The sequence below is a fragment of the Phodopus roborovskii genome, unplaced genomic scaffold (genome assembly GCF_943737965.1).
Source record: "Phodopus roborovskii unplaced genomic scaffold, PHOROB, whole genome shotgun sequence".
In the NCBI taxonomy this organism is placed as follows: Eukaryota; Metazoa; Chordata; class Mammalia; order Rodentia; family Cricetidae; genus Phodopus; species Phodopus roborovskii.
Genome location: NW_026126636.1, coordinates 11,699,202 through 11,721,545, shown reverse-complemented (window position 1 = coordinate 11,721,545; position 22,344 = coordinate 11,699,202). Strand labels below are relative to the sequence as shown.

General features: G+C 54.1%; 1 protein-coding gene across 1 annotated transcript; it reads left to right on the top strand.

The window, feature by feature from the left end:
- The first annotated feature begins 5,283 nt into the window (after positions 1–5,283).
- Positions 5,284–15,923, top strand: Meis3 (Meis homeobox 3). Its single transcript, XM_051207227.1, is given in 15 exon segments — positions 5,284–5,335; positions 5,513–5,685; positions 7,556–7,731; positions 7,865–8,024; positions 8,117–8,167; positions 8,869–8,952; positions 8,955–9,033; positions 9,036–9,223; positions 11,973–12,084; positions 12,236–12,384; positions 13,764–13,840; positions 13,982–14,040; positions 14,557–14,640; positions 15,124–15,193; positions 15,497–15,923. Coding segments are annotated over 13 exon segments (1,281 nt in total). The 5' UTR covers positions 5,284–5,335; positions 5,513–5,673; the 3' UTR covers positions 15,174–15,193; positions 15,497–15,923.
- The last annotated feature ends 6,421 nt before the right edge of the window (positions 15,924–22,344 follow it).

Below are 22,344 nucleotides of genomic sequence, written 5' to 3'. Positions count from 1 at the left end.
CATAGGGCAATCCAGGGGTACAGTCTTTGTGAGTCATTCATTACCCATTGTGGGGTGAGCTGTTTGGTGAGGCGGCTGTTGAAGAGTCATCCACACTCCTGGAAGTCACCCCTAAACGTATTGCTTTTCCAAGCTGCACGTAGATGAACTTTCTTTGGGCTGGCAGTGCCTTCTGTCTGTGGTGAACAGAAATAGTCTGCCGTGGAAAAGTCCTAAAACAAAGCACCCAGCACAGCCGGGAGGGAGTTAGGCTGTGTGTCATGTGTGGCCTGTGAGCCTGGCTGCAGATCAGCCTACCTGTGCCAACCACTGTTCCGGCATTAAAAGGGTTTGCCTCTATACCCAGCTCATGGTGTCCAACATGCTCCTCTTCAGTTCATGGTGTTCAACATGCTCCTCTTCTGGCTGCACTGCACACTTTTCAAGTCCTCTTACTCTGCTTTTTGCTCGAGGTCGCTGTGAATATCCATCTAAAAGCAGCCAGTGATAGCCGCAGCATAGCCTGAATGCCAGGCCGGCTTGGAATTCCCTCTGCTCAATTGCTTAGTCTCCCACCTTTGTCCCCAGTTTGCACTCTACTTCTGTGATAAACACTGACCAGAGTGAACTCACCAGGAGGAAAGGGTTTGCTTGGCTTCCTGATCACACTCCATGGCTGAGGGGAGGCAGGGTGGGAATCTGGAGGCAGGGAATGAAGCTCAGGCCATGAAGGAGCAATGCTCAACTACGTCCTTTCTCTCTCTCTTTCTTTCTTCCTTCTTTCTTTCTTTTTTTGGTTTATTTTTCGAGACAGGGTTTCTCCAGCCTGACCTGGAACTCGCTCTGTAGACCAGGCTGGCCTTGAACTCAGAGATCAGCCTGTCTCTGCCTCCTGAGTTCTGGGATTGAAGGCGTGTGCCACAAATGCCCTGCTTCTTTCTTTCTGTTTTTTGAGACAGGGTTTCTCTGTGTAGCCCTGGCTGTCCTGAAACTAACTCAAAAATGTATTTGTTAAAAAAAAAAAAAAAAAAAAAAAAAAAAAAGATCAAGTCCTCCTCCTAGTCCTGTGCAATTCCACCACTCTTCTCTCCCAAATTCATGTGTTTTTTTAACCACCATTCAGTGCTTCCTGTCTATGGGAGCACAGATGGCCTCTCAGGGGCCCTATTATTGAAGAAAGTTGTCTCTGTCTGTCTCTGTGTCTCTCTCTGTCTCTGTTTGTCTCTCTGTCTTTCTCTGTCTATCTTCGTCTCTGTGTCTGTCTCTCTGACTGTCTTTGCTCTCTGTCTTCTCTGCCTGTCTCTGTTTCTTTGTCTCTGTCTATCTCTGTCTGTCTTTGTCTCTCTCTCTCTGCCTGTCTGTCTTTCTCTGTTTCTTTGTCTATCTCTGTCTGTCTGTTTGTCTCTCTGACTCTGTCTTTTCTCTCTGTCTCTCTTCTCTGCCTGTCTCTGCTTCTTTGTCTCTATCTCTGTCTGTCTACCAGAAGCCATGGGTTGTTGGTGCCTTACAGCTAGGGGAGGGACATCATGCCCACCCCTCTCCATGCTGGGACTTTGTTCGGCCTGACCCTGCTGGAGCCCTCTTGGGGAGTGTGCAGAATGGGGACTGAGATGTCATGTGATGCCACCTCTCTGAGGAGTGGCAGGGGAGATGCTCCATGGCAGTTGCCCTGGGGTTCGTGGGGCTCGTGGGAGGCCTCTGTCATGGCTGCCTTGCAGAGTTGGGAGGACTTCCGGTCCTCCTTCCCGTAGAACTTGGGGTATGGGAAAGGAGAGGCACCATTTTCTGACGGCTAGACATCCTCACAGCAACTCCCAGCCCCCAGTTTCTGGTCCTCCCCAAGGGGTCTCCTCCTGTCCTGAGGACTGAAGTGCTACTCTAGGGAGGATTTCAGAGAAGGCAGGAGAAACAGGATTGGGCCCTCGGCTTCAGGGCAAGTCAGTCAATCCTCGGATCATCCCCAAGGTGCCTCGTGTGTGCGTGCATGTGCGTGTGCGTGTGTGTGTGTGCATGAGTGTGTGTGTGTGTGTTTGTGCATGAGTGCGTGCGCGCGTGCACGTGTGAGTCGTCCTGGCCCCCTCCCCCTCCCCCTCCTCTGTGCCCTCTGTGGGGGTGGGTGGGGTGGAGGACGACAGATGGTAATGGAGTCAGAAGAGGAGGAACCTGGGAGGCAGAGTGATGAGACCCAGAAAGAGCAGGGAGGCTGAGATGGTGTGTGTGTGTGGAGGGGGGGGGCTCGGTGGCCACAGGGGCGAAGAGGGAGGAAGAGGAAGGGAGGGAGGACACTGAGCCATGAGACGGGGGAGGGGGTCGCAGCTGGCAGAGTGAGGACTAAAGGGGCCAGGGGAAACAGAGTTGTGGAGAAGAGGGTGGGTGTGGGCGCCTGGGGCAGACAGCCGCAGCCTCCTGCCCCCCTCCCCGGGGTCAGGGACTGGGAGCCACGGCTGATGGAATTATTGCTTGGTGGGGCGGGAGGGGAGGGCAGCAGGCTGCAGTTGACAAAGGAGCTACCCCAGTCGCTGCCGCTGTGATGGATGGCCGGGCCTGTAACGAGGAGGCTCCTGAGATAATGGTTCCTTCTGCTGCAACCAGGCCAGGCCGGGAGGTCCTGGGGTGTGGAAAGAATCAGAGAGGCAGATGGCAGACCTCAGAGTAACAGGGGGAGAGGCACTCGGGGAGATAGAGACAGAGACAGGGGCGGGGATCCCTTGAGGAGCCTTGGTGGTTGACGTCACAGCCTCCATGGTTTGAGCCCAGGTGGGAGAGTCCTGCCTGGGAGGCTGAGCTGGGAAGATTTGGGAAGCCCCGTGCTGGCAGCGGCTGGCAATGGATGCAATGTGGGACTTTCCCCTGGGTGGAGTGGGGCCACACAGGGTCAGTCCCGAGCAGTCACACAAGCAGAGGCCTGCACAGATTCCAAGCTCCATCCACAGTTATCCAAACACCGCCCTCCCAGAGGAGACACCAGCCAGAAAGAAACACTGGCTGCCAACAGCCCATCCTGTCCCCGAGAAAGGGACTCAAGCCTGTTAGGGAGGCAGAGATCAGGGGAGGACAGGCCAGAGTGTGCATATACATGTGCGTGTGTGTGTGTTTGCGTATCTATGCATGTGTGCCAGACAGACTGGGCAGACAGACAGGAGTGACTGAGCCTTCTCTGTGCACCTGCCCGCCTCTCCCATCAATTTATCTCATTCTTTCTTTTCCCAACACCCAGTCCCTTTCATTAATTAAAAAGATTTATGCCCACGAGCGCTGGCCGCTGCTTTTTGCTCAGAGCTGTTAGATTCTTCTGTGCGCAGAGTAACAGCAGCCGGCTCTGGAGTTTCTGTGGGCACACATCCCCTCACATTTCGGTCACCCACCCCTCCCTGCCAGTCTCTGTCCACCCCTTCCTTCCCTCCACCTTAGACTGAGTGCGGTTTGGATCAGACCCAGTTTTGGAACCGGGCATAGCAATGCATGCTGGTTGTCCTAGCACTTGGGAGGCTGAGGCAGGAGGATTATGGCTTTGAGGACAGCTTGAGCTTCCTAAGACCCTGTTTCAAAAGATGGAGGTGGGCATAGGGAACAGAAGAATCAAGTTGAGTGTGTTGTCACCTGCCTGTGGCCTCAAAGAGTCTGAGGCAGGAGGATCATGAATCACCTGTGTAGAACACCACTGGGTAGAGTTCAACATTAGTCTGGGTCACATGAGACTCATCTCCCACCCCCCACACACACCCAAAAATCAGCTCCCAACAAGGCAAAAATGATTCCACCAAGACCCTGATCAAGGCTGTAGCCCCAGACTACTGGGCCGCCCTCATGAATCTCCACCAAGGCTAGAGGGGAGGGAAATGTGTGGTAGTGGGGGGGGGGGAGGCAGAGCAGACAGGATATATTTACACATTTCATTGAAAGCTATCTAAATTGATTTTCAACCCACAATACCTAGGTCAGGGGTGGGTCTGTGTGACCAGACCCCTTCCCCATCACAGCCTTAAAGGCCACAGTGGGGAGAGCTGAAGGGGGGACCCTACACTCGGGCAAGGTCCCCTGAAACCTGAAGCACCCACCGGCTTGTTGCCGGCAGAGAAAGGCGTGCTGGAGAAAGGTCTGGACTCCAAAGGCATTCATCAGGATCTGTGGGGTGACAGGAGCAGTCGGGAAAGTGAGGAGCAGACTCTGGAGGCTAAGAAGCTGAACCCTGGACGGGGTGTGGGGGGGGCTGTGAGGGGGTATGTGTGAGAAGAACCAGAGTCCTGGCCCTGTTGGCCCTCCCTCCTCAGTCCTTTCTCCATCTCATCTGAGCCATCACAGCACACACACACACTCACACACACACACCCGCACACACACACACCCGCATAGCACACACTAACACACACATGCGCACACTCACCCAAATGCACAGCACACACGTACGAACACACACGCACACACTCACACAAACGCACAGCACACGCGCGCACACACGCACACACACTCACACAAATGCACAGCACACACGCACACGTGCGCACACACACGCACACACGCACGCACACACCATCCCTCATGCTTCAGGCCCACCCCAGCTGTCACTCCTGCCCTGGCTTTTTGTTTCATTTCCAGCAGAGAAGATGAAGGAGTGCCAGGCGGTGTTTATGGGAGTCATAAAATGAACCTCCAGCCAGCCCAGCGGGGCTCACACCACAAACAGCGAGGGAGCAGGCTCTCAGCCACCTCCACTCTCTGGGCAGATCATCTCCCTCTGGGATTGGTTCCCAAGAGTCTGTCTCCTTTTCCGTTTCCCTCTGCTCCTCTCCCTCGCCTCGACCCCTGTCCTCTCTCCCTCTGTTATTTTGGAGACAGAGTCTTACTATATGACCAGCCTTGCATCCAACCCGCGATGCTCCTGCCTCTCCGGCCTCGCACCCCTGGCACGATCACTTTTGCCAGTGGAACCCCACTGCACTCCAAAGCTTGCCCTGCAGCTTGGGTAGCAGCTCATCAGTGGTCAGACCCACGATTCATGCTGCCCCAGGCTTGGGGGTCCTACCCATTACCCAGTTCTTTGCGTCTTCGGGGGCACACAGACACCCTCATCGTCGTCCCCCCCCCAGGAGAGGCAAGGGACAGAACCAGAGCAAGAAGAAAACTAAAATATAAGTTTCGTTCTCTCTTGCACCTCTAATCCTGTCTCACCAGCTAGACGGGGGAGCCGGTCCTGAGGATGACAAGAGAGAGGAGGGGGCAGAACGCTACTGCAGACCCCTGGCGGCCAGGCAGGGGGAGAGCAAGGAGGAGCAGGGAGGAAAGAGGGAGGGTGGGGGCCCGGGGAAGCGCCTGACACAGGACCCCGCGAGTCTGACATACAAAGGCCAGGGCCAAGGTGGGCTGGGGGAGGCCTGGAGCCCGCGAGGGGAGGGGGGAGGGGGCGGGGAGGAGAGGGAGGAGGGAGCTCCAAGGAGACGGAGGGGCGAGTCAGGGGAGGGGACGCTCCGGAGGAGGCCGGCTCCGGCGGACAGCGGGTTAAGCGTCTCCGCGTGAACTTCCGGATGTGACACAGGCCCGGCCCGCGCGAGCGGAGGAGCCGCCGCCGCCCTCGGCCGCGATCGGCGGGTCTCGGCCGCTCGGAGACCCTGGCACCCGGCGGGGACCGCGGGGACCTCCGGCCGCGATGAGCCCCCGGCCGTGACCGCCCGAGTCCGGGACAGGCGGCGCCGGCCCATGGCCCGGAGGGTAGGTGGCCGCGCCCGTCCTGCCCCCAGCTCCTCTCTGCCCCCAAAGGTCCCTTTTTGCCCTCTCTGAGTCCCCTCTGCCCCTCCCTCTATTCCTCCCTGACGCTCGCTCTCTCTCCCCCTCACTGCCCCCATCCTCACTCTGTCTCTTGGGTCTTGCCCACCCCTACCCCCTCCACTCCGTCCTGTCTCCTTCTGCTTCCCCCAGGCTTCCGTTGTCTCAGACCCACCCTGAGGCTAGGGGTGGGCGTCTTACCAGGCTGCTAGACAAGGGGCTGTCCTTAGATCCTGGAGTGGGGAGAGCCCGGAGGGCTTGGGGGGGGGGAGATAGACTTGACAGGAGGTGAGGAATCCCATCTCCTGTGTTCTTGATGAGCACAGGGAGCAGGTGAATTCACTTCAGGGTGCTAGAGAAGTTAGCCAGTAAGCAAAAGAAGAGCGACAGCCACACGCACAGGTGGCCCAGTACACCCAGGTTGGCTGGAGCACACAGGACCCCTGTGCCTCCTGGTGCCAGCCAGCCCTTTGCCTCTTGAAGCCCGGGTCTCTCCACTGCTAAGGGCAATCTCCCACCTGGAGATCAAAGGTCTTGCTGGCCCCCGTGCTGATTCTGTGACAAGGGGACCCGGAATTCTGGCCCCCATACTCATTTCTGGTTGGAGCTGTTTGCATGGTGGAATGGAGTTACCCTCCCCCCCCAGATGTATTTATTGACTGCTGTCAGACTATGCCAAGTGTCTTTCATTCCCTCGATCATTCAATTCCTACTTGGTGTTAGGCTTGATCGCTCTCCACAGTCCCGCCCCCAGGGTCTGTCTGTCTGTCTATGTCTGTGTGTATAGGGTTATCTCCAGCACTTGGGTGTGTGGTGCTCTAATCCTGCATGTTGTGGGGAACATAGCCTATAGCATACATGCCCACGTATGTCCCAAGAGTGTGTATATAGGCTGTGTGCCCAACTGTGTGTGCAATGGGTATGGTGGGTCTACATGTTGGATGTGGTAAGTTGCTAAGACATTCTGAGGTGTGTAGTTAGCTGTGTGATGGCTCACATCTGTTATCTCAGCACTCCAGAGGCTAAGGCAGGAGGATTGCTCTGAGTTCCAGGACAGCATAGGCTACAAAGTAAGACTCTATCTCAAACATAAACAAGGCTGCGAGAACACTGGCCGAGAATCCCCCAGTGAGGGCTTAGGAGTATGGTTCAGTGGTAGAGCCCCTGCCTAGAATCCCCCAGTGAGGGGCTGGGTGTGTGGCTCAGTGGTAGAGCCCCTGCCTAGAATCCCCCAGTGAGGGGCTGGGTGTGTGGCTCAGTGGTGGAGCCCCTGCCTAGAATCCCCCAGTGAGGGGCTGGGTGTGTGGCTCAGTGGTAGAGCCCCTGCCTAGAATCCCCCAGTGAGGGGCTGGGGCGTGGCTCAGTGGTAGAGCCCCTGCCTAGAATCCCCCAGTGAGGGGCTGGGGCGTGGCTCAGTGGTAGAGTCCTGCCTAGAATCCCCCAATGAGGGGCTGGGGCGTGGCTCAGTGGTGGAGCCCCTGCCTAGAATCCCCCAGTGAGGGGCTGGGGCGTGGCTCAGTGGGAGATGCCCTGCTCTCCCTCCCTGGCTGGCTCCCCCTACATCTCTGTCTCTACACCTCTTTGCCGTTTTCTCTCCCTGGGTTGCCAGCTCCTTCCTAGACATCCCCTGACCTGGGCATCTTCTTTTGGGTCCTGAGTGGACTCTCATGCCCACTTGGACAGTTCTGTGAGACACTGGGGACTTAAGAGGACAGAGGCTGGGACCCTTGGAGACTGGAGTGCACATTGTGTGGTTTGGGGTAAAGAGATTGAACCCTGGGGATGCTGACCTCCTGGTTTGTCCCTTCTCGCATAGTATGATGAGCTGCGCCACTACCCCGGCATTGCGGAGCACACCCTGGCCAGTTTCTCAGAGGCAGCACCTTCCGTACCTCGAGCCCCTGGGCCCTATGGCCCACACCGACCTCCCCAGCCCCAAGTCCCAGGCTTGGACAGCGACAGCTTGAAGAGAGAAAAGGATGACATCTATGGGTGAGTGTCTGGGGACGGGGCAGGGCTGCCCAGTGTGCTGTGTGGCTCTCAGGGTCTGTTTTTCTCCTCGTGTCTGCCCCCACGCATTCCGTACTTCCCCTCAGGCGCGCCCACTTTCCTGTCCCCCCCCCAGACACCCCCTCTTCCCACTCTTGGCCCTGGTCTTCGAGAAGTGTGAACTGGCCACATGCTCGCCCCGTGATGGGGCATCGGCTGCGCTGGGCTCATCCCCGGGCGGTGACGTCTGCTCCTCGGATTCCTTCAATGAGGACATTGCCGCCTTTGCTAAACAGGTGGGCAGCCCCAGAACGAGGCACCAGGGGAGGCAGCAGGAAGGGCGGGCGGGAGGCGGACTGCCTTGCCTGGCCTCTCTTCTCCCTCCCAGATCCGCTCTGAGAGGCCGCTCTTCTCTTCCAACCCGGAGCTGGACAACCTGGTGAGGCTCAGGCCTTCCCCGTGTCCCCTCAATAGTCAGCCCCTGTCCTTTCCCACCTGTGTTCCTGGGGTTGGCTGAGGGGTGAGGACAGGAAGCCACCGGCCCAGTTTGAGACCTCCGTGCTGTGAGAGTTTGAATCCTGGCTCTGCAACTCTAGCTCCATAAACCAGGGAACCAGGGCGAGTGGTCCCCCCACCCCACCACACACACATCTGTAAAGTGCAGGGGAGAAAAGGGAGGGAGGAAGAGAAAGACAGAGTGAAATACACTCTCTTTGCACCCCAGTGCTTCCGTGGGCCTCATCCCTTGGCAAAGGTCTCTGGGAAACGTAGTTCACAAGATGGAGGTGGCACCCAGAGCAGAGGGCCGGCTCCTCTTGCGATGGACTCTCTGCCTGACGCTGCTTCTCTTTCTACCTCAGCCATCAGTCAAACTCTTCCCGACTCCGTTTCCCCCTTGTCACAGTTGGCTTCCCTGCGTCTGCCCTGATCCTCCATTCTCTTTGCTGTTCTGTATCAAGGATATTTGTCTCTCTCTTTTTTTTTTTGAGACAGTGTCTCACGCTCCTGTCTAGGAGTCTGGGAACCCACCACCTTGTGGGTGGCCCTCCTGCCTTAGCCCCTCCAGGTGCGGGGATGGGAATCCCAGGTATGCACCTGCACACCTGGCTGCTGCCCTTTCTTCCTCCTCTCTGTTTGCAGATGATCCAGGCCATCCAGGTTCTCCGCTTCCACCTGCTGGAGCTGGAGAAGGTGAGGGTGTCTCACTTGCACCTGCCCTACCCCTCCTCCCTCCAGCCCCCCTCTCCCTGCTCCCCGCCAGAGTGGAAGCAGAGTGTTCCCTCACCCTGTTCGCCCCAGCCCTGGCTCCCCGGGTGGCCCCCCCAGTACCCCGCTACCCTCCCAGGTCCACGACCTGTGCGACAACTTCTGTCACCGATACATCACCTGCCTCAAGGGGAAGATGCCCATAGACCTGGTGATCGAGGACCGGGATGGCGGCTGCAGGGAGGACCTTGAGGACTATGCCGCCTCCTGCCCCAGTCTCCCAGACCAGGTGGGCATCAACAGGCCCACAGGTGGGCATGGACGCCGCAGGAAGGCATGTTTCACACCCGCCGTGGAGTGTGCATTGCACTCACATCCCCGGGCGGCATCAGTGCTCAGACACAGCTGGACCACAGCAGCACAGGCACCTGCATGGGCAATCAGCTTAAGTCAGGTATAGGCAGTCCCGCTGGACAGATAGAATGAGCACCACCCAGGGAAACAGGCCGCACCTGTGAGACAGTAGCACAGACCCTACAGCCTCTCAGAGTCCTGAGACAAGTCACAGTCAAGACCCAGCAACACAGACCACAGAGCTGTTGAGCGCCCTCCAACAAGCCACCACCATGAGATAGTAGCACAGACCATATATCACTCCTGCGTTGGCATCCTAAGGATAACCACCGCACACACACACAGTGCCACACATGTAATTCTGATGAAGCCCAGACAAACACAGACTGACCAAAAAGTCCTTGTGCACACACAGCAACCAGGGCCTGCAGGCATGTGCACGTGTGCCATGTTGCCCGGCATCCAACCACATGGCCTCATATTCGCCTGTGTAGACTTAGAAATACAGATAAACAGGGTGGCATCAGCTCAGAACACCACACCACAGTTAGGTACATAGTAGCCCTGTGGATCCCAAGTCACCTCAACTGGAAAAAGCCATGTGTCAGCCACACCCAGATGTTCTCAACACATCCAGTAATGGTACAACCCAGAGACTGGCACACACATCCAGAGCCTGAGGTACACCCACACACTCCCACACAGGAGAGCCTCACAAACCCTCCGTTGGAGCTGGAGAAGACAGCTCGGTAAGTAAAGCACTCACCGTGTAAGCCAAAGGACTTGCTTTTGGATCCACAGCACCCAGGTAAATGCTGGGTGAGTCTGATATAGCCTGACTGTAATCTCAGCACTTGGAAGGTAGAGACAGGTACACAGAGCAAGCTGGCAAGCTAGGCTAGCTAGATTGGTGAGATCTTGGTTCAGTGAGAGACCCTGCATCATCAGTACATAAGGTGGAGAGAATTTGAGCAAGACACCAGACCTTCAACACTGCAGATGCACATACAAGTGCACACACGCATAGCCCCTTAGGCCCCAGACTCGACACATGAATGTGCTCAGGGGTATTTGCATGAAAGGACTGGATATCATTGCCAGGGAGATCCCTGCTCAGACTTCACAGAGCCTCCATTATGCTCAAAGAATGACTGTCACACACACACACAGATGTCCCCACAGAGTCACATACATGCACACGGAGGCACATATCCACACTAGCCACACCCATAGCCTGGAAGACAATCCAGTGACAGGTGAGGTGACTCAGTGAATAATGGCTCTTGATGCTGAGCCTGAGTTTGAGCCCCCTGTCCCATATCGTGTGGAAGGGCGGGGAGTTGGGGGGAGAACCCCTTCCGGTTGTCCTCTGACCTCCAGTTGTCCTTTGACCTCCACACACATGCTGTGGCACACACATGCCCATATACACTAAATACATAAATGTGTTTTAAAGAATAGACAAACCCTCAGATTGTGTCACAAACTAGAAAAAAAAAACAGACTTGTAATCATCGACATCAGTGACAGCCACATGAGCCTGATGCTGGCCACCACAGCCACCCCCAACACTGCTCTTTGTTTCTGCAGCACCTCAGAACACCCACACACAGTGACACCCTCCCTGGGGGCAATGCTGCCATCTGTGGAGTCTGGAGGAACAGCACTCACATTCAGGGAGATTATGATACATCGAAGTTTCACGACAAAGTCTGGCATAGTGGCTGGGGCCGTGGCTCAGTGGTGGAGCCCCTGCCTAGAATCCCCCAGTGAGGGGCTGGGGTGTGGCTCAGTGGTGGAGCCCCTGCCTAGAATCCCCCAGTGAGGGGCTGAGGGCATGGCTCAGTGGTGGATTCCCTGCCTAGAATCCCCCAGTGAGGGGCTGGGGGCGTGGCTCAGTGGTGGAGCCCCTGCCTAGAATCCCCCAGTGAGGGGCTGGGGGTGTGACTCAGTGTTAGAGTCCCTGCCTAACATAGAGGATACCTTGGGATCTGTTCCCAGCACTGAACAAAACATAACAAATCTGGAAGCAATTTTTTTTTTTTTTTTGTAAGTTCAGTGCAAATTCACTGGAAAAAGAAAATCCAACCTGAACTAATGAGAGGCTATTTATAGCCTGAATTTTTCCCACTTAATTAATATTCACGTGGTTTGCCGGGGCATGTTAATGGGTTTGGTGCTGAGGCAGAGCCCTGGCCCCTGCTGGGAGTAAGTAGGAAACCCACTGCCCCAGAATCCTGGCTCAGGATGAAAAAGGTTTTGTTTGTTCTTTTTTTACTTCATTCATTGCTCTCTTGAGGCAGGGTCCTACCCTGTAACCCAGGCTGCCTTGGGATTCATGGCAGTCCTACCTCAGCCGTCTGAACACTGGGGTTCAGGAGCATCACCATCCATGGCTTCCAGAGCGAGGCCTGAAATCCGAAGCAACTCTGGACCCTAGGGTGTCAGAATTGGGTGTGCTGTAGACTGTGCCAGCCTGCCTGGCGATCACACAAACGAGCCCATTGCACACTTCTCACACCAAGGGGAAAGCTGCTGTTGTCTTCCCTTTTCCAGTTGAAAATGGCACAGAGAGGCAGAGTGACTAGCCCAAGATCACACAGCCAAGAAGGCAGGGGCAGGTTTTGCCTACAGAGCCTGGACTCCCCGAGCCTTCTCACTGACACCCGATTCTTGTTTCCTAGAACAATACATGGATCAGAGACCATGAGGACAGTGGGTCTGTACATTTGGGGACCCCGGGTCCATCCAGTGGAGGCCTGGCCTCCCAGAGCGGGGATAACTCAAGTGACCAAGGTGAGCAACTTAGGAGGGACACAGGAGGCATGGGAGTTGCTCTGAGGATTAAGTTTCCCGTGGGACTTCTGGGGGAAGGGCTGCAGCGTGAGGATACTGCAGTCCTCTGTGGCTTACCACCACCAATTGGGCATGTCCTCCCCCTCCCCAGGAGATGGGCTGGACACAAGCGTGGCCTCTCCCAGTTCTGCAGGCGAGGACGAGGATCTGGACCTGGAGCGCCGTCGGAACAAGAAGAGGGGGATCTTCCCCAAAGTGGCCACCAACATCATGAGGGCCTGGCTGTTCCAGCATCTCTCGGTAAGAGCCTTCAGACTGGGTGGAGGTGGGCACAGGGGGAGGGAGGTCACTGCCCCGGAGGCCAAGCCCCAACCAAGAGCCACCCAGAGATGAGCTCCACCAGGGTCCCCCACACCATCCATCAATCATTCACCCACCCCAGGATACTCTGTAGAGAATGCTCTGTTGCTAAATGCATTGTGACAACAAGGTCCAGAGAGGTTAAGGGACTTACTTGAGTCACCCAGCCAGACACAGGTTCAAATGCAAGCAGTCTAGCCTTAATTCTTGTACCACACTGCCTAGTGAAGCGAGACTGATAAACAGAGAGAGGCTAAAAACAGATATGCGGAGGGCCCAGCAGGAAGAAGAAGGTAGAGATGGGGATGGACTTAGGGCAGAGGAAGAGGGCAGAGAGAAATGGAAACTTAGACCCAGAGATGGTGGCTCAACCTGCAATCCCAGCACTCGGGAGGCTGAGGCAGGAGGATTCCGAGTCTGAAGTCAACAGAGAGGAAGCCTCTCTGTTCAAAAGAGCATGTCTGATGAGATGTCTCTGTGGGTAAAGATATTGCAAAGGCCAAGTTTGATCCCTGGGAGCCATTTGGTAAAAGGAGAGGACCTGACTCTCACAAATTGTCTTCCGACCTCCACATGCAGGTGCACACACGCACACGTACACATACATACACACATACACACAGGCACACATACACACATACACACACGCACACATATACACATACATACACACATATATACACACACATGCACACACATACACACAGGCACACATACACACACATATATACATATACATACATACACATACACAAACACACGCACACATACACACACACACACAGGATGAGAATATAAATGCACTTTTAAAGGGGGGGGGTGGACTTGAGCTGTAGTTAAGTTGGGTGGGTTGCTGGCCTAGCACGAGGAAGCCTTGGATTCCACCTGTTGCTGCACACACTGGCTGTGGGGAGCCACGCCTGTAACCCCAGCACTTGGGAGGCAAGGTCATCCTCAGCCAAGAGGCAAGTGTGAGGCCAGCCAGAGCTACAGAATAAAACCCAAGGGTGGAAGGCACAGCTGAGCAATATATAGTGGAAGGGGGAGAGAGGAGGGACTCTGTGGGACCCCTCGAGCAGAGCACGGTGGGCGGCGCTCTTCGCCACCCCCGCCTGCGAGTCCCCTCCTGCCCAGTTGCCCCTCATTGCTATGAGAGGTGGGGATGGAAAACAAATTGCCCAAGACTTGGTTGGGCTTGGCCTCCTCAGCAGGGGAGGGGACTTGCTCTCCTACCCTCCTCCCACCTGGGGGACCAGGACTAGACTTTAGGGAGGAGACAGCAGTGAGGCAGGCGGAATGACTCTTGTTGGTGGCTGCAGCACCCGTACCCCTCAGAAGAGCAAAAGAAACAGCTGGCCCAGGACACGGGGCTCACCATCCTGCAGGTGAACAACTGGTAAGTGGCTGGGCCGGGCGCTGTCCGTGGTGCTGAAACGCCTCTCCCACCCTTGGCCTGCATAGCCCAGATGTGGACTCTGTCTGCTGGCCCTTCTGGTGGCTCTCTGACCTTTTTCTCCTCGCCCCTGACACTTCCCAGGTTTATTAATGCCCGGAGACGGATTGTGCAGCCCATGATTGACCAGTCCAACCGTACAGGTGGGACCAGACCTTCTGTGCCCGAGTCTCTCTCTACTCCAACGTCTTTGGAGGGTCCCTGAAGCTCATCTTGTACCCTTGGTCACCTCTTGGAGCTTCTATGATTCCATCTGAACCCAAACTCCCTTCTCTAGGCTCCTGGGGCTCTGTCTGCACCTCAAATGCCATCTTCGTTTGTATAATAAGCATTGACAACTTTGTATTTTGTTTCTGAGTCTGAGTTGGCCTAGAACTCACTCTATAGACCAAACTGGTCTTGAATCCACAGAGATTCACCTCCCTCTGCCTCTCAAGTGCTGGGGTCAAAGGCATTTATCACCTCTTCCAGCTCCAACCCTATTCTTGTGACTCCTGGGGGTGGATCTCACTGAAACTCTCTCTCTGAAGGCCTCCTGAGCCTCTACCTGTGTCCCAGCCCACTCTGAGGATCTTCTGAGCCTCAGCCTCAGCCCCCTCCACAGGTCTTGTGAAGCTCTTCACTCCAACACTCACCATACACCCTATCCCCTTTCCTAGGGCAGGGTGCATCTTTCAACCCTGAGGGCCAGCCCGTGACAGGCTACACAGAGACTCAGCCACAAGTGACAGTCAGGACGCCAGGTAAGTTCCCTATCCTATGCCAGGCCACACCTCTAACAACACACCTTCTAGACTTGGCTCGTGAATAATTCATAGACTGCCTGCACTCAGGGAGCAGACGATAATATCACTGGCCCATTCTAGTTCTTCTAGGCTCGGCCAAATTCAAGACTGCTTTTTCTTAGAAGACCAGAATCACTACCCCTCCTCTCCCTCCTCCACCTCCTCCTCCATGTTTTTTGTTCTTTGTTTTTCTTGAGACAGAGTCTCTCTATGCACTTCTGGCTGTTCTGGAACTTGCTCTATAGTCCAGGCTGGCCTTGAACTCACAGCAATTTACCTGCCTCTGCGTCCCAAGTACTGGGATTAAAGCCAGACTCAGAACCGCCTTAAACACTTGACTCACCTAATCCCGGTGAAGGACCCCGGGTAACAGAAGGAGAGGGGAGATCTCAGGGCATCTGAGGGTGGGAAGGCTCACTGGCCCTCTCTTTTGCTTTTCAGGATCAATGGGGATGAATCTGAACTTAGAAGGAGAATGGCATTACCTATAGGGGCCGGGGTCAAAATGAGGGTGAGTTTCCTTAGTCTCAAACTTTGTTAAACTCCAGCAGTGGACCCGGCTAGAACAGTGCCTGTGTAGGTCCCTGCAATGAGAGTTTTCCAAGCTTGATGGAAAAATGCTTCCCCCATCCCTCCATCTACCCATCCATCCCTCTGCCCACCCACCCACCGTCCACCCATTCCCCCACCTGTCTACCCATCCATCCATCCATCCATCCATCCACTCATCCAGCATCCATCTGCCCACCCGCTCACTCATCTATCACGGGAAGCAATGTAGCACTTTCTGATTGGCCTATCTTCCCTTCCACAGGCCTTAGCCTCCGGACTCTGACCACCAGCCTTCTACTTAATTGGTCCCTGCTGGTCCTTGGACTTCAGGACTTTGCCTCCAAAGCTCCCACCCCATTCAACGCCTACCTCCCTGGGGCCCCCAGAGGCTTGGGGACCCACGAGCCCACTTGAGGGCCTCTCAAGGGCAAAGACAAAGCCTCCATGTCCTGCATCCTTCTTCTGTCCTCCCTTCTGCCCAGGACCTGAGCTGAGAACTGGGCCAGGGTCTGCAGAAGATGGTGGCTGGGGCCCCAATCTAGGACAGAGAAGGGACTGGGGTTGGGAAAGGATGGTCAAGGAAGGAGGGTCACCAGGATTCGAAGTTTAGGAGAGTCCCGCCACCCTCCTGCCCTCTGCCTCACCACCTCCCTTCTCTGACTTTCTTCTACTCTTCTTCTTTTTTTTAAGGATAAAGTCTTTAAAACATAAATCAAAACTCTCATTTGTCTCCCAAGAGTTCAAATCTTTGGTAATTTGAAACTGAAGAATCACAAACACTAACAGTCATTGACTGTCTTTCTCCTGATCCCTGCTCTGAAATAGCCATGTGTGTCAGTTAGATGCTGCTGTGTAGCAAGCTGCCCCCAAATTCTTTGGCTCAAAGTGTATACCATTGTTGATTTGAGGTCATCATATTTCTGTTTGGCCTCTTACACTAGGCACAGCTGAACTTTAAAGTGGTCAGAGGGGCGAACAAAACAGCTCAGTAGATAAAGGTGCTTGCTATCAAGGCTGATTACTTGAGTAATCAGGACCCACATGATGGGAGGAAAGAACAGACTCTTCCCAGTTGCTCTCTCTCTCTCTCTCTCTCTCTCTCTCTCTCTCTCTTCCTCTCTCTCTCTCTCTCTCTCTCTCTCTCACACACACACACACACACACACACACACACAGGAAAGACTTCCTATAAAGAGAGCAGCATAAAAACCAGAGCTGTCGGGGCTGGAGAGTTGGCTCAGAGGTTAAGAATGCTGTCTGCTTATCCAGTGCACCTGGGTTCGATTCCCAGCTCTCACATGACAGCTCACAGCTGTCTATAACTCCAAAACCTGACACCCTCCTATATACATGCAGGCAAAACACCGATGCACAATAAATAAATTAAAAGACAAAAAACTCATCCCCCCTTTAAAAAACAAACAGAGCTGTGGAGATGACTACTCAGGGGGTTAAAGCCCCCCCCCAAGCCAGAAGACACAAGTTCAAGGCCCACGTGGTGGAAGGTCAGAGTCAGTTCCCGTAAGCAGTCCCCTAACTTCCACATGCATGCCATGACACGGATGTGAGCTCCCCCTGTGAAATAAATGCCAAGGATGTCCTCAGAAAGGAAGCCTATGAACCTTAAAACACAGCTGGAGTTTCTGCATGGGCAGCAGTTCCAGCAGCCTCTCAGACTGGAGGTAGCTGTAGCAGCACAGTAACACAGCAGCTAGAAGCCCAGCACTGAAACCAACAAACTCCAGGGCCAGCCTGATACTTGCCCCCAGAGACCACGAAGCTGCATTCAGAGTTAGGGTCCTCGGATCCAGGCTCCTGCTTATGGAAAGTGACCAGCTCCATCCAGCCTCGTGGACAGCCTGTTCGGGATGCTCTGTAGGCACCAACCCGTACCAGCTCAGGCCCCTCACAGAAAACGGCATAGTGGGTGCATAGAGCCTGTGACTGCTCTGTATAGCATGAGTCACTGCAGATTACACAGTGACAGCATCCTGTTCACTAGGCTGCAGTTGTAGCTGCTCTGCTTAAGGATGAGGGCGACTCTAAGGTAGGGACATGGATCAGTACTAGAACTGGTGTTCAGAATCCCCTAGTGAAGGCCTGGAAGTGTAGTTCAATGGTAGAGACCCTTCATAGAATCCCCCAGTGAGGGGATAGGGCGTGGCTCAGTGGTAGAGCATCTGCCTAGAATCCCCCAGGGAGGGGCTGTCATTTGACTTCTACAACTTAATGTGGTGCACGGGTAGGTAACACACCCAGAGATTAAAACTAAATAAAGGGCCAGTGAGATGTCTCAGTACATGAAAGAACTCGCCACCAAACCTGACAACCTGAGTTTGCTCCCTGATACCTACATGGTGGAAGGAGAGAGCTGACTCCCACAAATTATCTCTGACTTCCACACTTGCTCTATGCAACTACAGTCTGTGAGAACACACATATACACAGACACTCAGACACACACACAGACACACATACATGCACACAGACACACACACTCACACACACAATTAAACACATTTAAAAAAATAAAATAGAAGTTTGGTGATGGCTCAGCAGCTAAGAGCATTGGCTGCTCTTCCAGAGGACCTGAGTTCTATCCCCAGTCCCTACATGATGGCTCACTGCAATCTGTAACTCCAGTTCTGGTCATCAAGTTCTGATATCCTCTTCTGGCCTCCATTGGGGCTACACATAGGTGGTATACAGACACACGTGCCACAAAAGACCATATGTATATATGGAATTTATTGGAATGACTTACAGGCTACAATCTAGCTAATCCAACAATGGCTAGCTGTGAATGGGAAGTCCAAGAATCTGACAGTTGTTCAGACCCATGAGGCTGGGTGTCTCAGCTGGTCTGTATATGCTGGAATCCTGGAGTAGGGTCCGATCCTAATGAAGGGATGGATGTACTAACAGTGTGAGGGGAAGCTGGTGAGGAATGAGTGGACCACATTCCCTTCTTCCATTGTCCTTCTATAGGCCTCCAGCAGAAGGTGAAGCCCAGATTAAAGATGCATCTTCCAGCCTCAGGATCTGGATCACAACATCCATACATGCAAAATAACCGAATAAAAATAAAATAAAACAAAAACAAGCCTCCAAAATCTTTGCACATTTTAAAAAGATAACAGAGAGGCACATAGGGTGGGACATGCCCGCAACACCATCGCTCTGGAGGCAGAGGAAGGAGGATGGCGAGCCCTGACCCAGCCTGGGCTACAGAGCAAAGCCTAAATGGGCATCTCTACAGTGGTGCTGGACAGTTTGTGTCCCAGTTCCCACGCTAGGTGACCCACAGCTTCCAGTAACTCGATCTCCAGGGGACTCAGCACCCTCTCGAGCACAACACATGGCATTCACCCAGGGATACACACACACACACACGTAAGTAAAATTAACAAAAACAGTTTACAATTAGCTAATGTGAACTGCTTTGCAGGTGAGATATCGGTCTTGTGTCGAGGATAAGCTGAGTTTGTTTCTGCCCAGAGTTCCCAGGACTCTGCAGTGGGACGGATGATGGACAGGCAGTTGGAAGGACCACCTACCTGACCCTCCAGGAGATGGGAGATTACTAAGAGTGAGTTGACAGCGGGGACTCACTACCCCAGCCTAACACAGGCAAGGGTCTGGGCTGGGGCACTGTGGGATCCTGGCTAGACTCTGGCTAGCTGTAGGGCAGAGGTGGATGGAGCTAACTTACCAATCCCCTCTCCCCTCCTCTTCTCAGTGACAGGAAAAGACTACCACTTAATTCTCCCTAATTAGTAGGGTCTGATGGGCCACCCAGGAGGAGAGAAACAGGGTGGAAGGTTAATTGCAACTAAGAATGCCTCTTCCTGGTGAGGGGGAGAAATCAGTGTACCCTTAGGGTATAAGTGACAGTTCCCAGAAGTGGCAGCAAACTGAGGGTGGAGAGGTCAGGCTTGGTTCTCAGTGTGTGTGTGTGTGTGTGTGTGTGTGTGTGTGTGTGTGTGTAGGGGGGCAGTAGCTGTCACTGAAAACAGCATGTGGTGACAAGCCGATCCTTCAGTTATTCGGAGGGATCAATGCAACTTGAGCCACCGTTGAGTGCAGCCCTGGTCAAACACAGCGCAGTGTCCCACCAGGAGGAGATGAGTCCCAGGCTGTCTGTCCTGGAGCCTCCGTGTGAGTTCCCTTCCAGGAATAGGAGAGTCTGTACATCCCAAGGACAACGCCCTTTGCAAGAACCAGCATTGAGGAAGAGAAGGTGCCAGGCACGGAGGATTGCTTGCAAGCCTAGGTGCTAGGAAGGCCAAGAGGCCAGAGGATCTCAAGACCGTGATCATCAGCCTGTGCAATTTAGTGAGACCTTTCTCAGAATAACAGGGGCTGTGAGATAGATTAGCTGGTAAAGGAGTGTATTTGCAACCCTGATGATGAGTTCGATCCCTGGACCTACAAGTTATCCTCTGAACTTCATATGCATGCCATGGTATGCACATGCCCACACACAAACACACACAAAATAAATACATTAAAAAAAAAAAAAGGGCCTAGTGGTGGTGGCTCACACCTTTAATCCCAGCACTGGGAAGGCAGAGGCAGGTGGATCTCTGTGAGTTCGAGGCCAACTTGAGCTACCAAGCAAGTTCTAGGGCAAGCAAGGCCACACAGAGAACACCTGTTTCCAAAAACCAAACCAAACCAACCAACAAACACAGGGCTAGAGAGATGGATCAGAAGTTAAAAGGACTCTTGCAGAGGACCTTGGTATAAGTCCTGGCATCCATGTAGCAGCTCACAACTATCCTTAACTCCAGCCCCAGTGGATCCAACAGGCATGTACATGGTACACACACATGCAGGCAAAGCATTCATATACATAAAGTAAAATAAATCCAAATAAACAATCAAAGTAAAATAAGCCCGGGGGCAGGATGGCTCTGTAATTGAGCACTGGTCTAAAATGCCCAGTGAGGGGCTGGGGCGTGGCTCAGTGGTGGAGCCCCTGCCTAGAATCCCCCAGTGAGGGGCTGGGGCGTGGCTCAGTGGTAGAGCCCCTGCCTAGAATCCCCCAGTGAGGGGCTGGGGCGTGGCTCAGTGGTAGAGCCCCTGCCTAGAATCCCCCAGTGAGGGGCTGGGGCGTGGCTCAGTGGTAGAGCCCCTGCCTAGAATCCCCCAGTGAGGAGATGGGGCGTGGCTCAGTGGTAGAGCCCCTGCCTAGCATTTGGTGAGGCTCTAGACTCAATGCTCATCATTTAAACAACAACGAATACTAGAACAGGTAGGTATCACTTATCTTTCTCCCCCCCCCCCCACACACACACAAAAGGGACTGTGGCTTCATCCCTGGACCATCACACACTGGATAAAAGAAAGCTCTCCAAGTTCTGGAGACTGATAACCCCAATCCAGGGAGACCAGAAATTTCACGTGGGGCCTCCCGTCAAAGCAGGAGCTGATGAGGCAGCCGCCTGTTAGGACTGCAGACCGACCCACCCACCATTATCTCCTGGTCTCTTGTACACATAGCTCCCTGGCAGGGCATAGTTGCTATGGTGAGCTCCGGTGATGCCATCAAGGCCCCTGGAGGGCTTGTGTCTGTGACCCCGGTAGGAGTGGCACCAGGAGCCTTTATCACCGAGACCTGCGACCTGCGACCTGCGACCTGCGGTGCCTCAGACTCCCGGAACTCACCCTTTACAGCCAGAGCAAAGGCTAGGAGTCAGGGTCAGCTTCCCGGAGGAGGTCAATGTGTGGCTGGATCAACACAAGGATCAAGACATAGCAGTGAGTCTTGTTCCCACAAGGGGGCGCTGAGGAGCCATGAAGTTTTTCATCCCTCCCCACCCCCAACTTTCTGATGATGTCACCATATAGCCCCAGCTGGCTTGAACTATGTAGACCAGGCTGGCCTCAGACTCACAGAGATCTACCTGTCTCTGCCTCCCAAGTGCTGAGAATAAATCTATGTGCCACTACACCTGGCTTCCCCCTCCCCCCTTTATTCCTTTGGTGGTTGGGAGGAGGAGTGCGTACGCCACACACCTACGGAGGTCAGAGGGCAAACTCTGCAAGAGAAGGGGTTCTCTCCTTCCACTGAGTCCTGGGAACCAAACTCAGGTCTCGAGCTTGGATGTTGCTGGATGACAGGCTCAATAGCTTTAGCATATCGTTTAAGCTGCCCATCCATCACTAACTTTAATGTTTATTTTTTCAGTGACAATTTTAGGCACATATAAAATGGATCTGGATGTTTTTCTCACACACACGGCCCCCTTGCCCCCAGTCCCCTCTCATCCCGTCACTCCTGCTGGACCGTTTTTTTCCGCAACAAGTCCCTTCTATTTGCTGACTTTTCCGCTTTGATTCAGGTTGCTTGTGTTTGTTTTGTTTTTGTGAGCCCCTGAGCTTAATTAACAGGGGTGTTGTGCACAATCAGGTCTGCTATTATCACGACTTTTTGGTGGTTTTGGATTGCTTTAGTTTTGAATGTGACAGGGTCCCAGTAAATTGCCCAGGCTGGTCTTGAACTCCTGATTCTCCCTTCTCCGCCTCTCAAGTGCTGACTAATTGCAGGCCTTACAACATGCCTACCTTGAGGTAGTGGCTTTTAATCATCCTAAACATCAACAAAAGAAACCTTACCAAAGCCACTCCCCCTAGCTCCCGGGCCCCTGCAGCCACAAACCCAGTTCTTTGGGGACATTGTGTGACAGACTTTTCCTGGGGAGATGCAACAAGGGTTTACTCACCCCAAATGGGATCCCGTGACAGACCAAAGAAGGGGCACCACCAGAGTCCACTTTGGTAAACCAATGAGGATTACTGTGGTTACTCATAGAAGCAGAAGTGACTCAAAGGCAGCTGAGTCACGAGAGCCCACCTCAGCTTGGGTGACAGCTCTGGGAGCCTGGAGCACACTGCACAGCCTGGGGGCAGCTCAGCATGTTGGGGAGTGTCCCATCCATGTGCCTCAGTTGGTCCAAACCTCCTGCAGGAGGCTTGGCAGGTCTGAGCGTGACTCCCAGCTGTCTTGGCTGTTTCCTCATAGGGAGGTTGAGATCTGGTAGATCTGGTCAGTTTTAGGAACTGGGGGTGCGGCTCAGCTGTGAAGGACTTCCTACAATGTGCAAG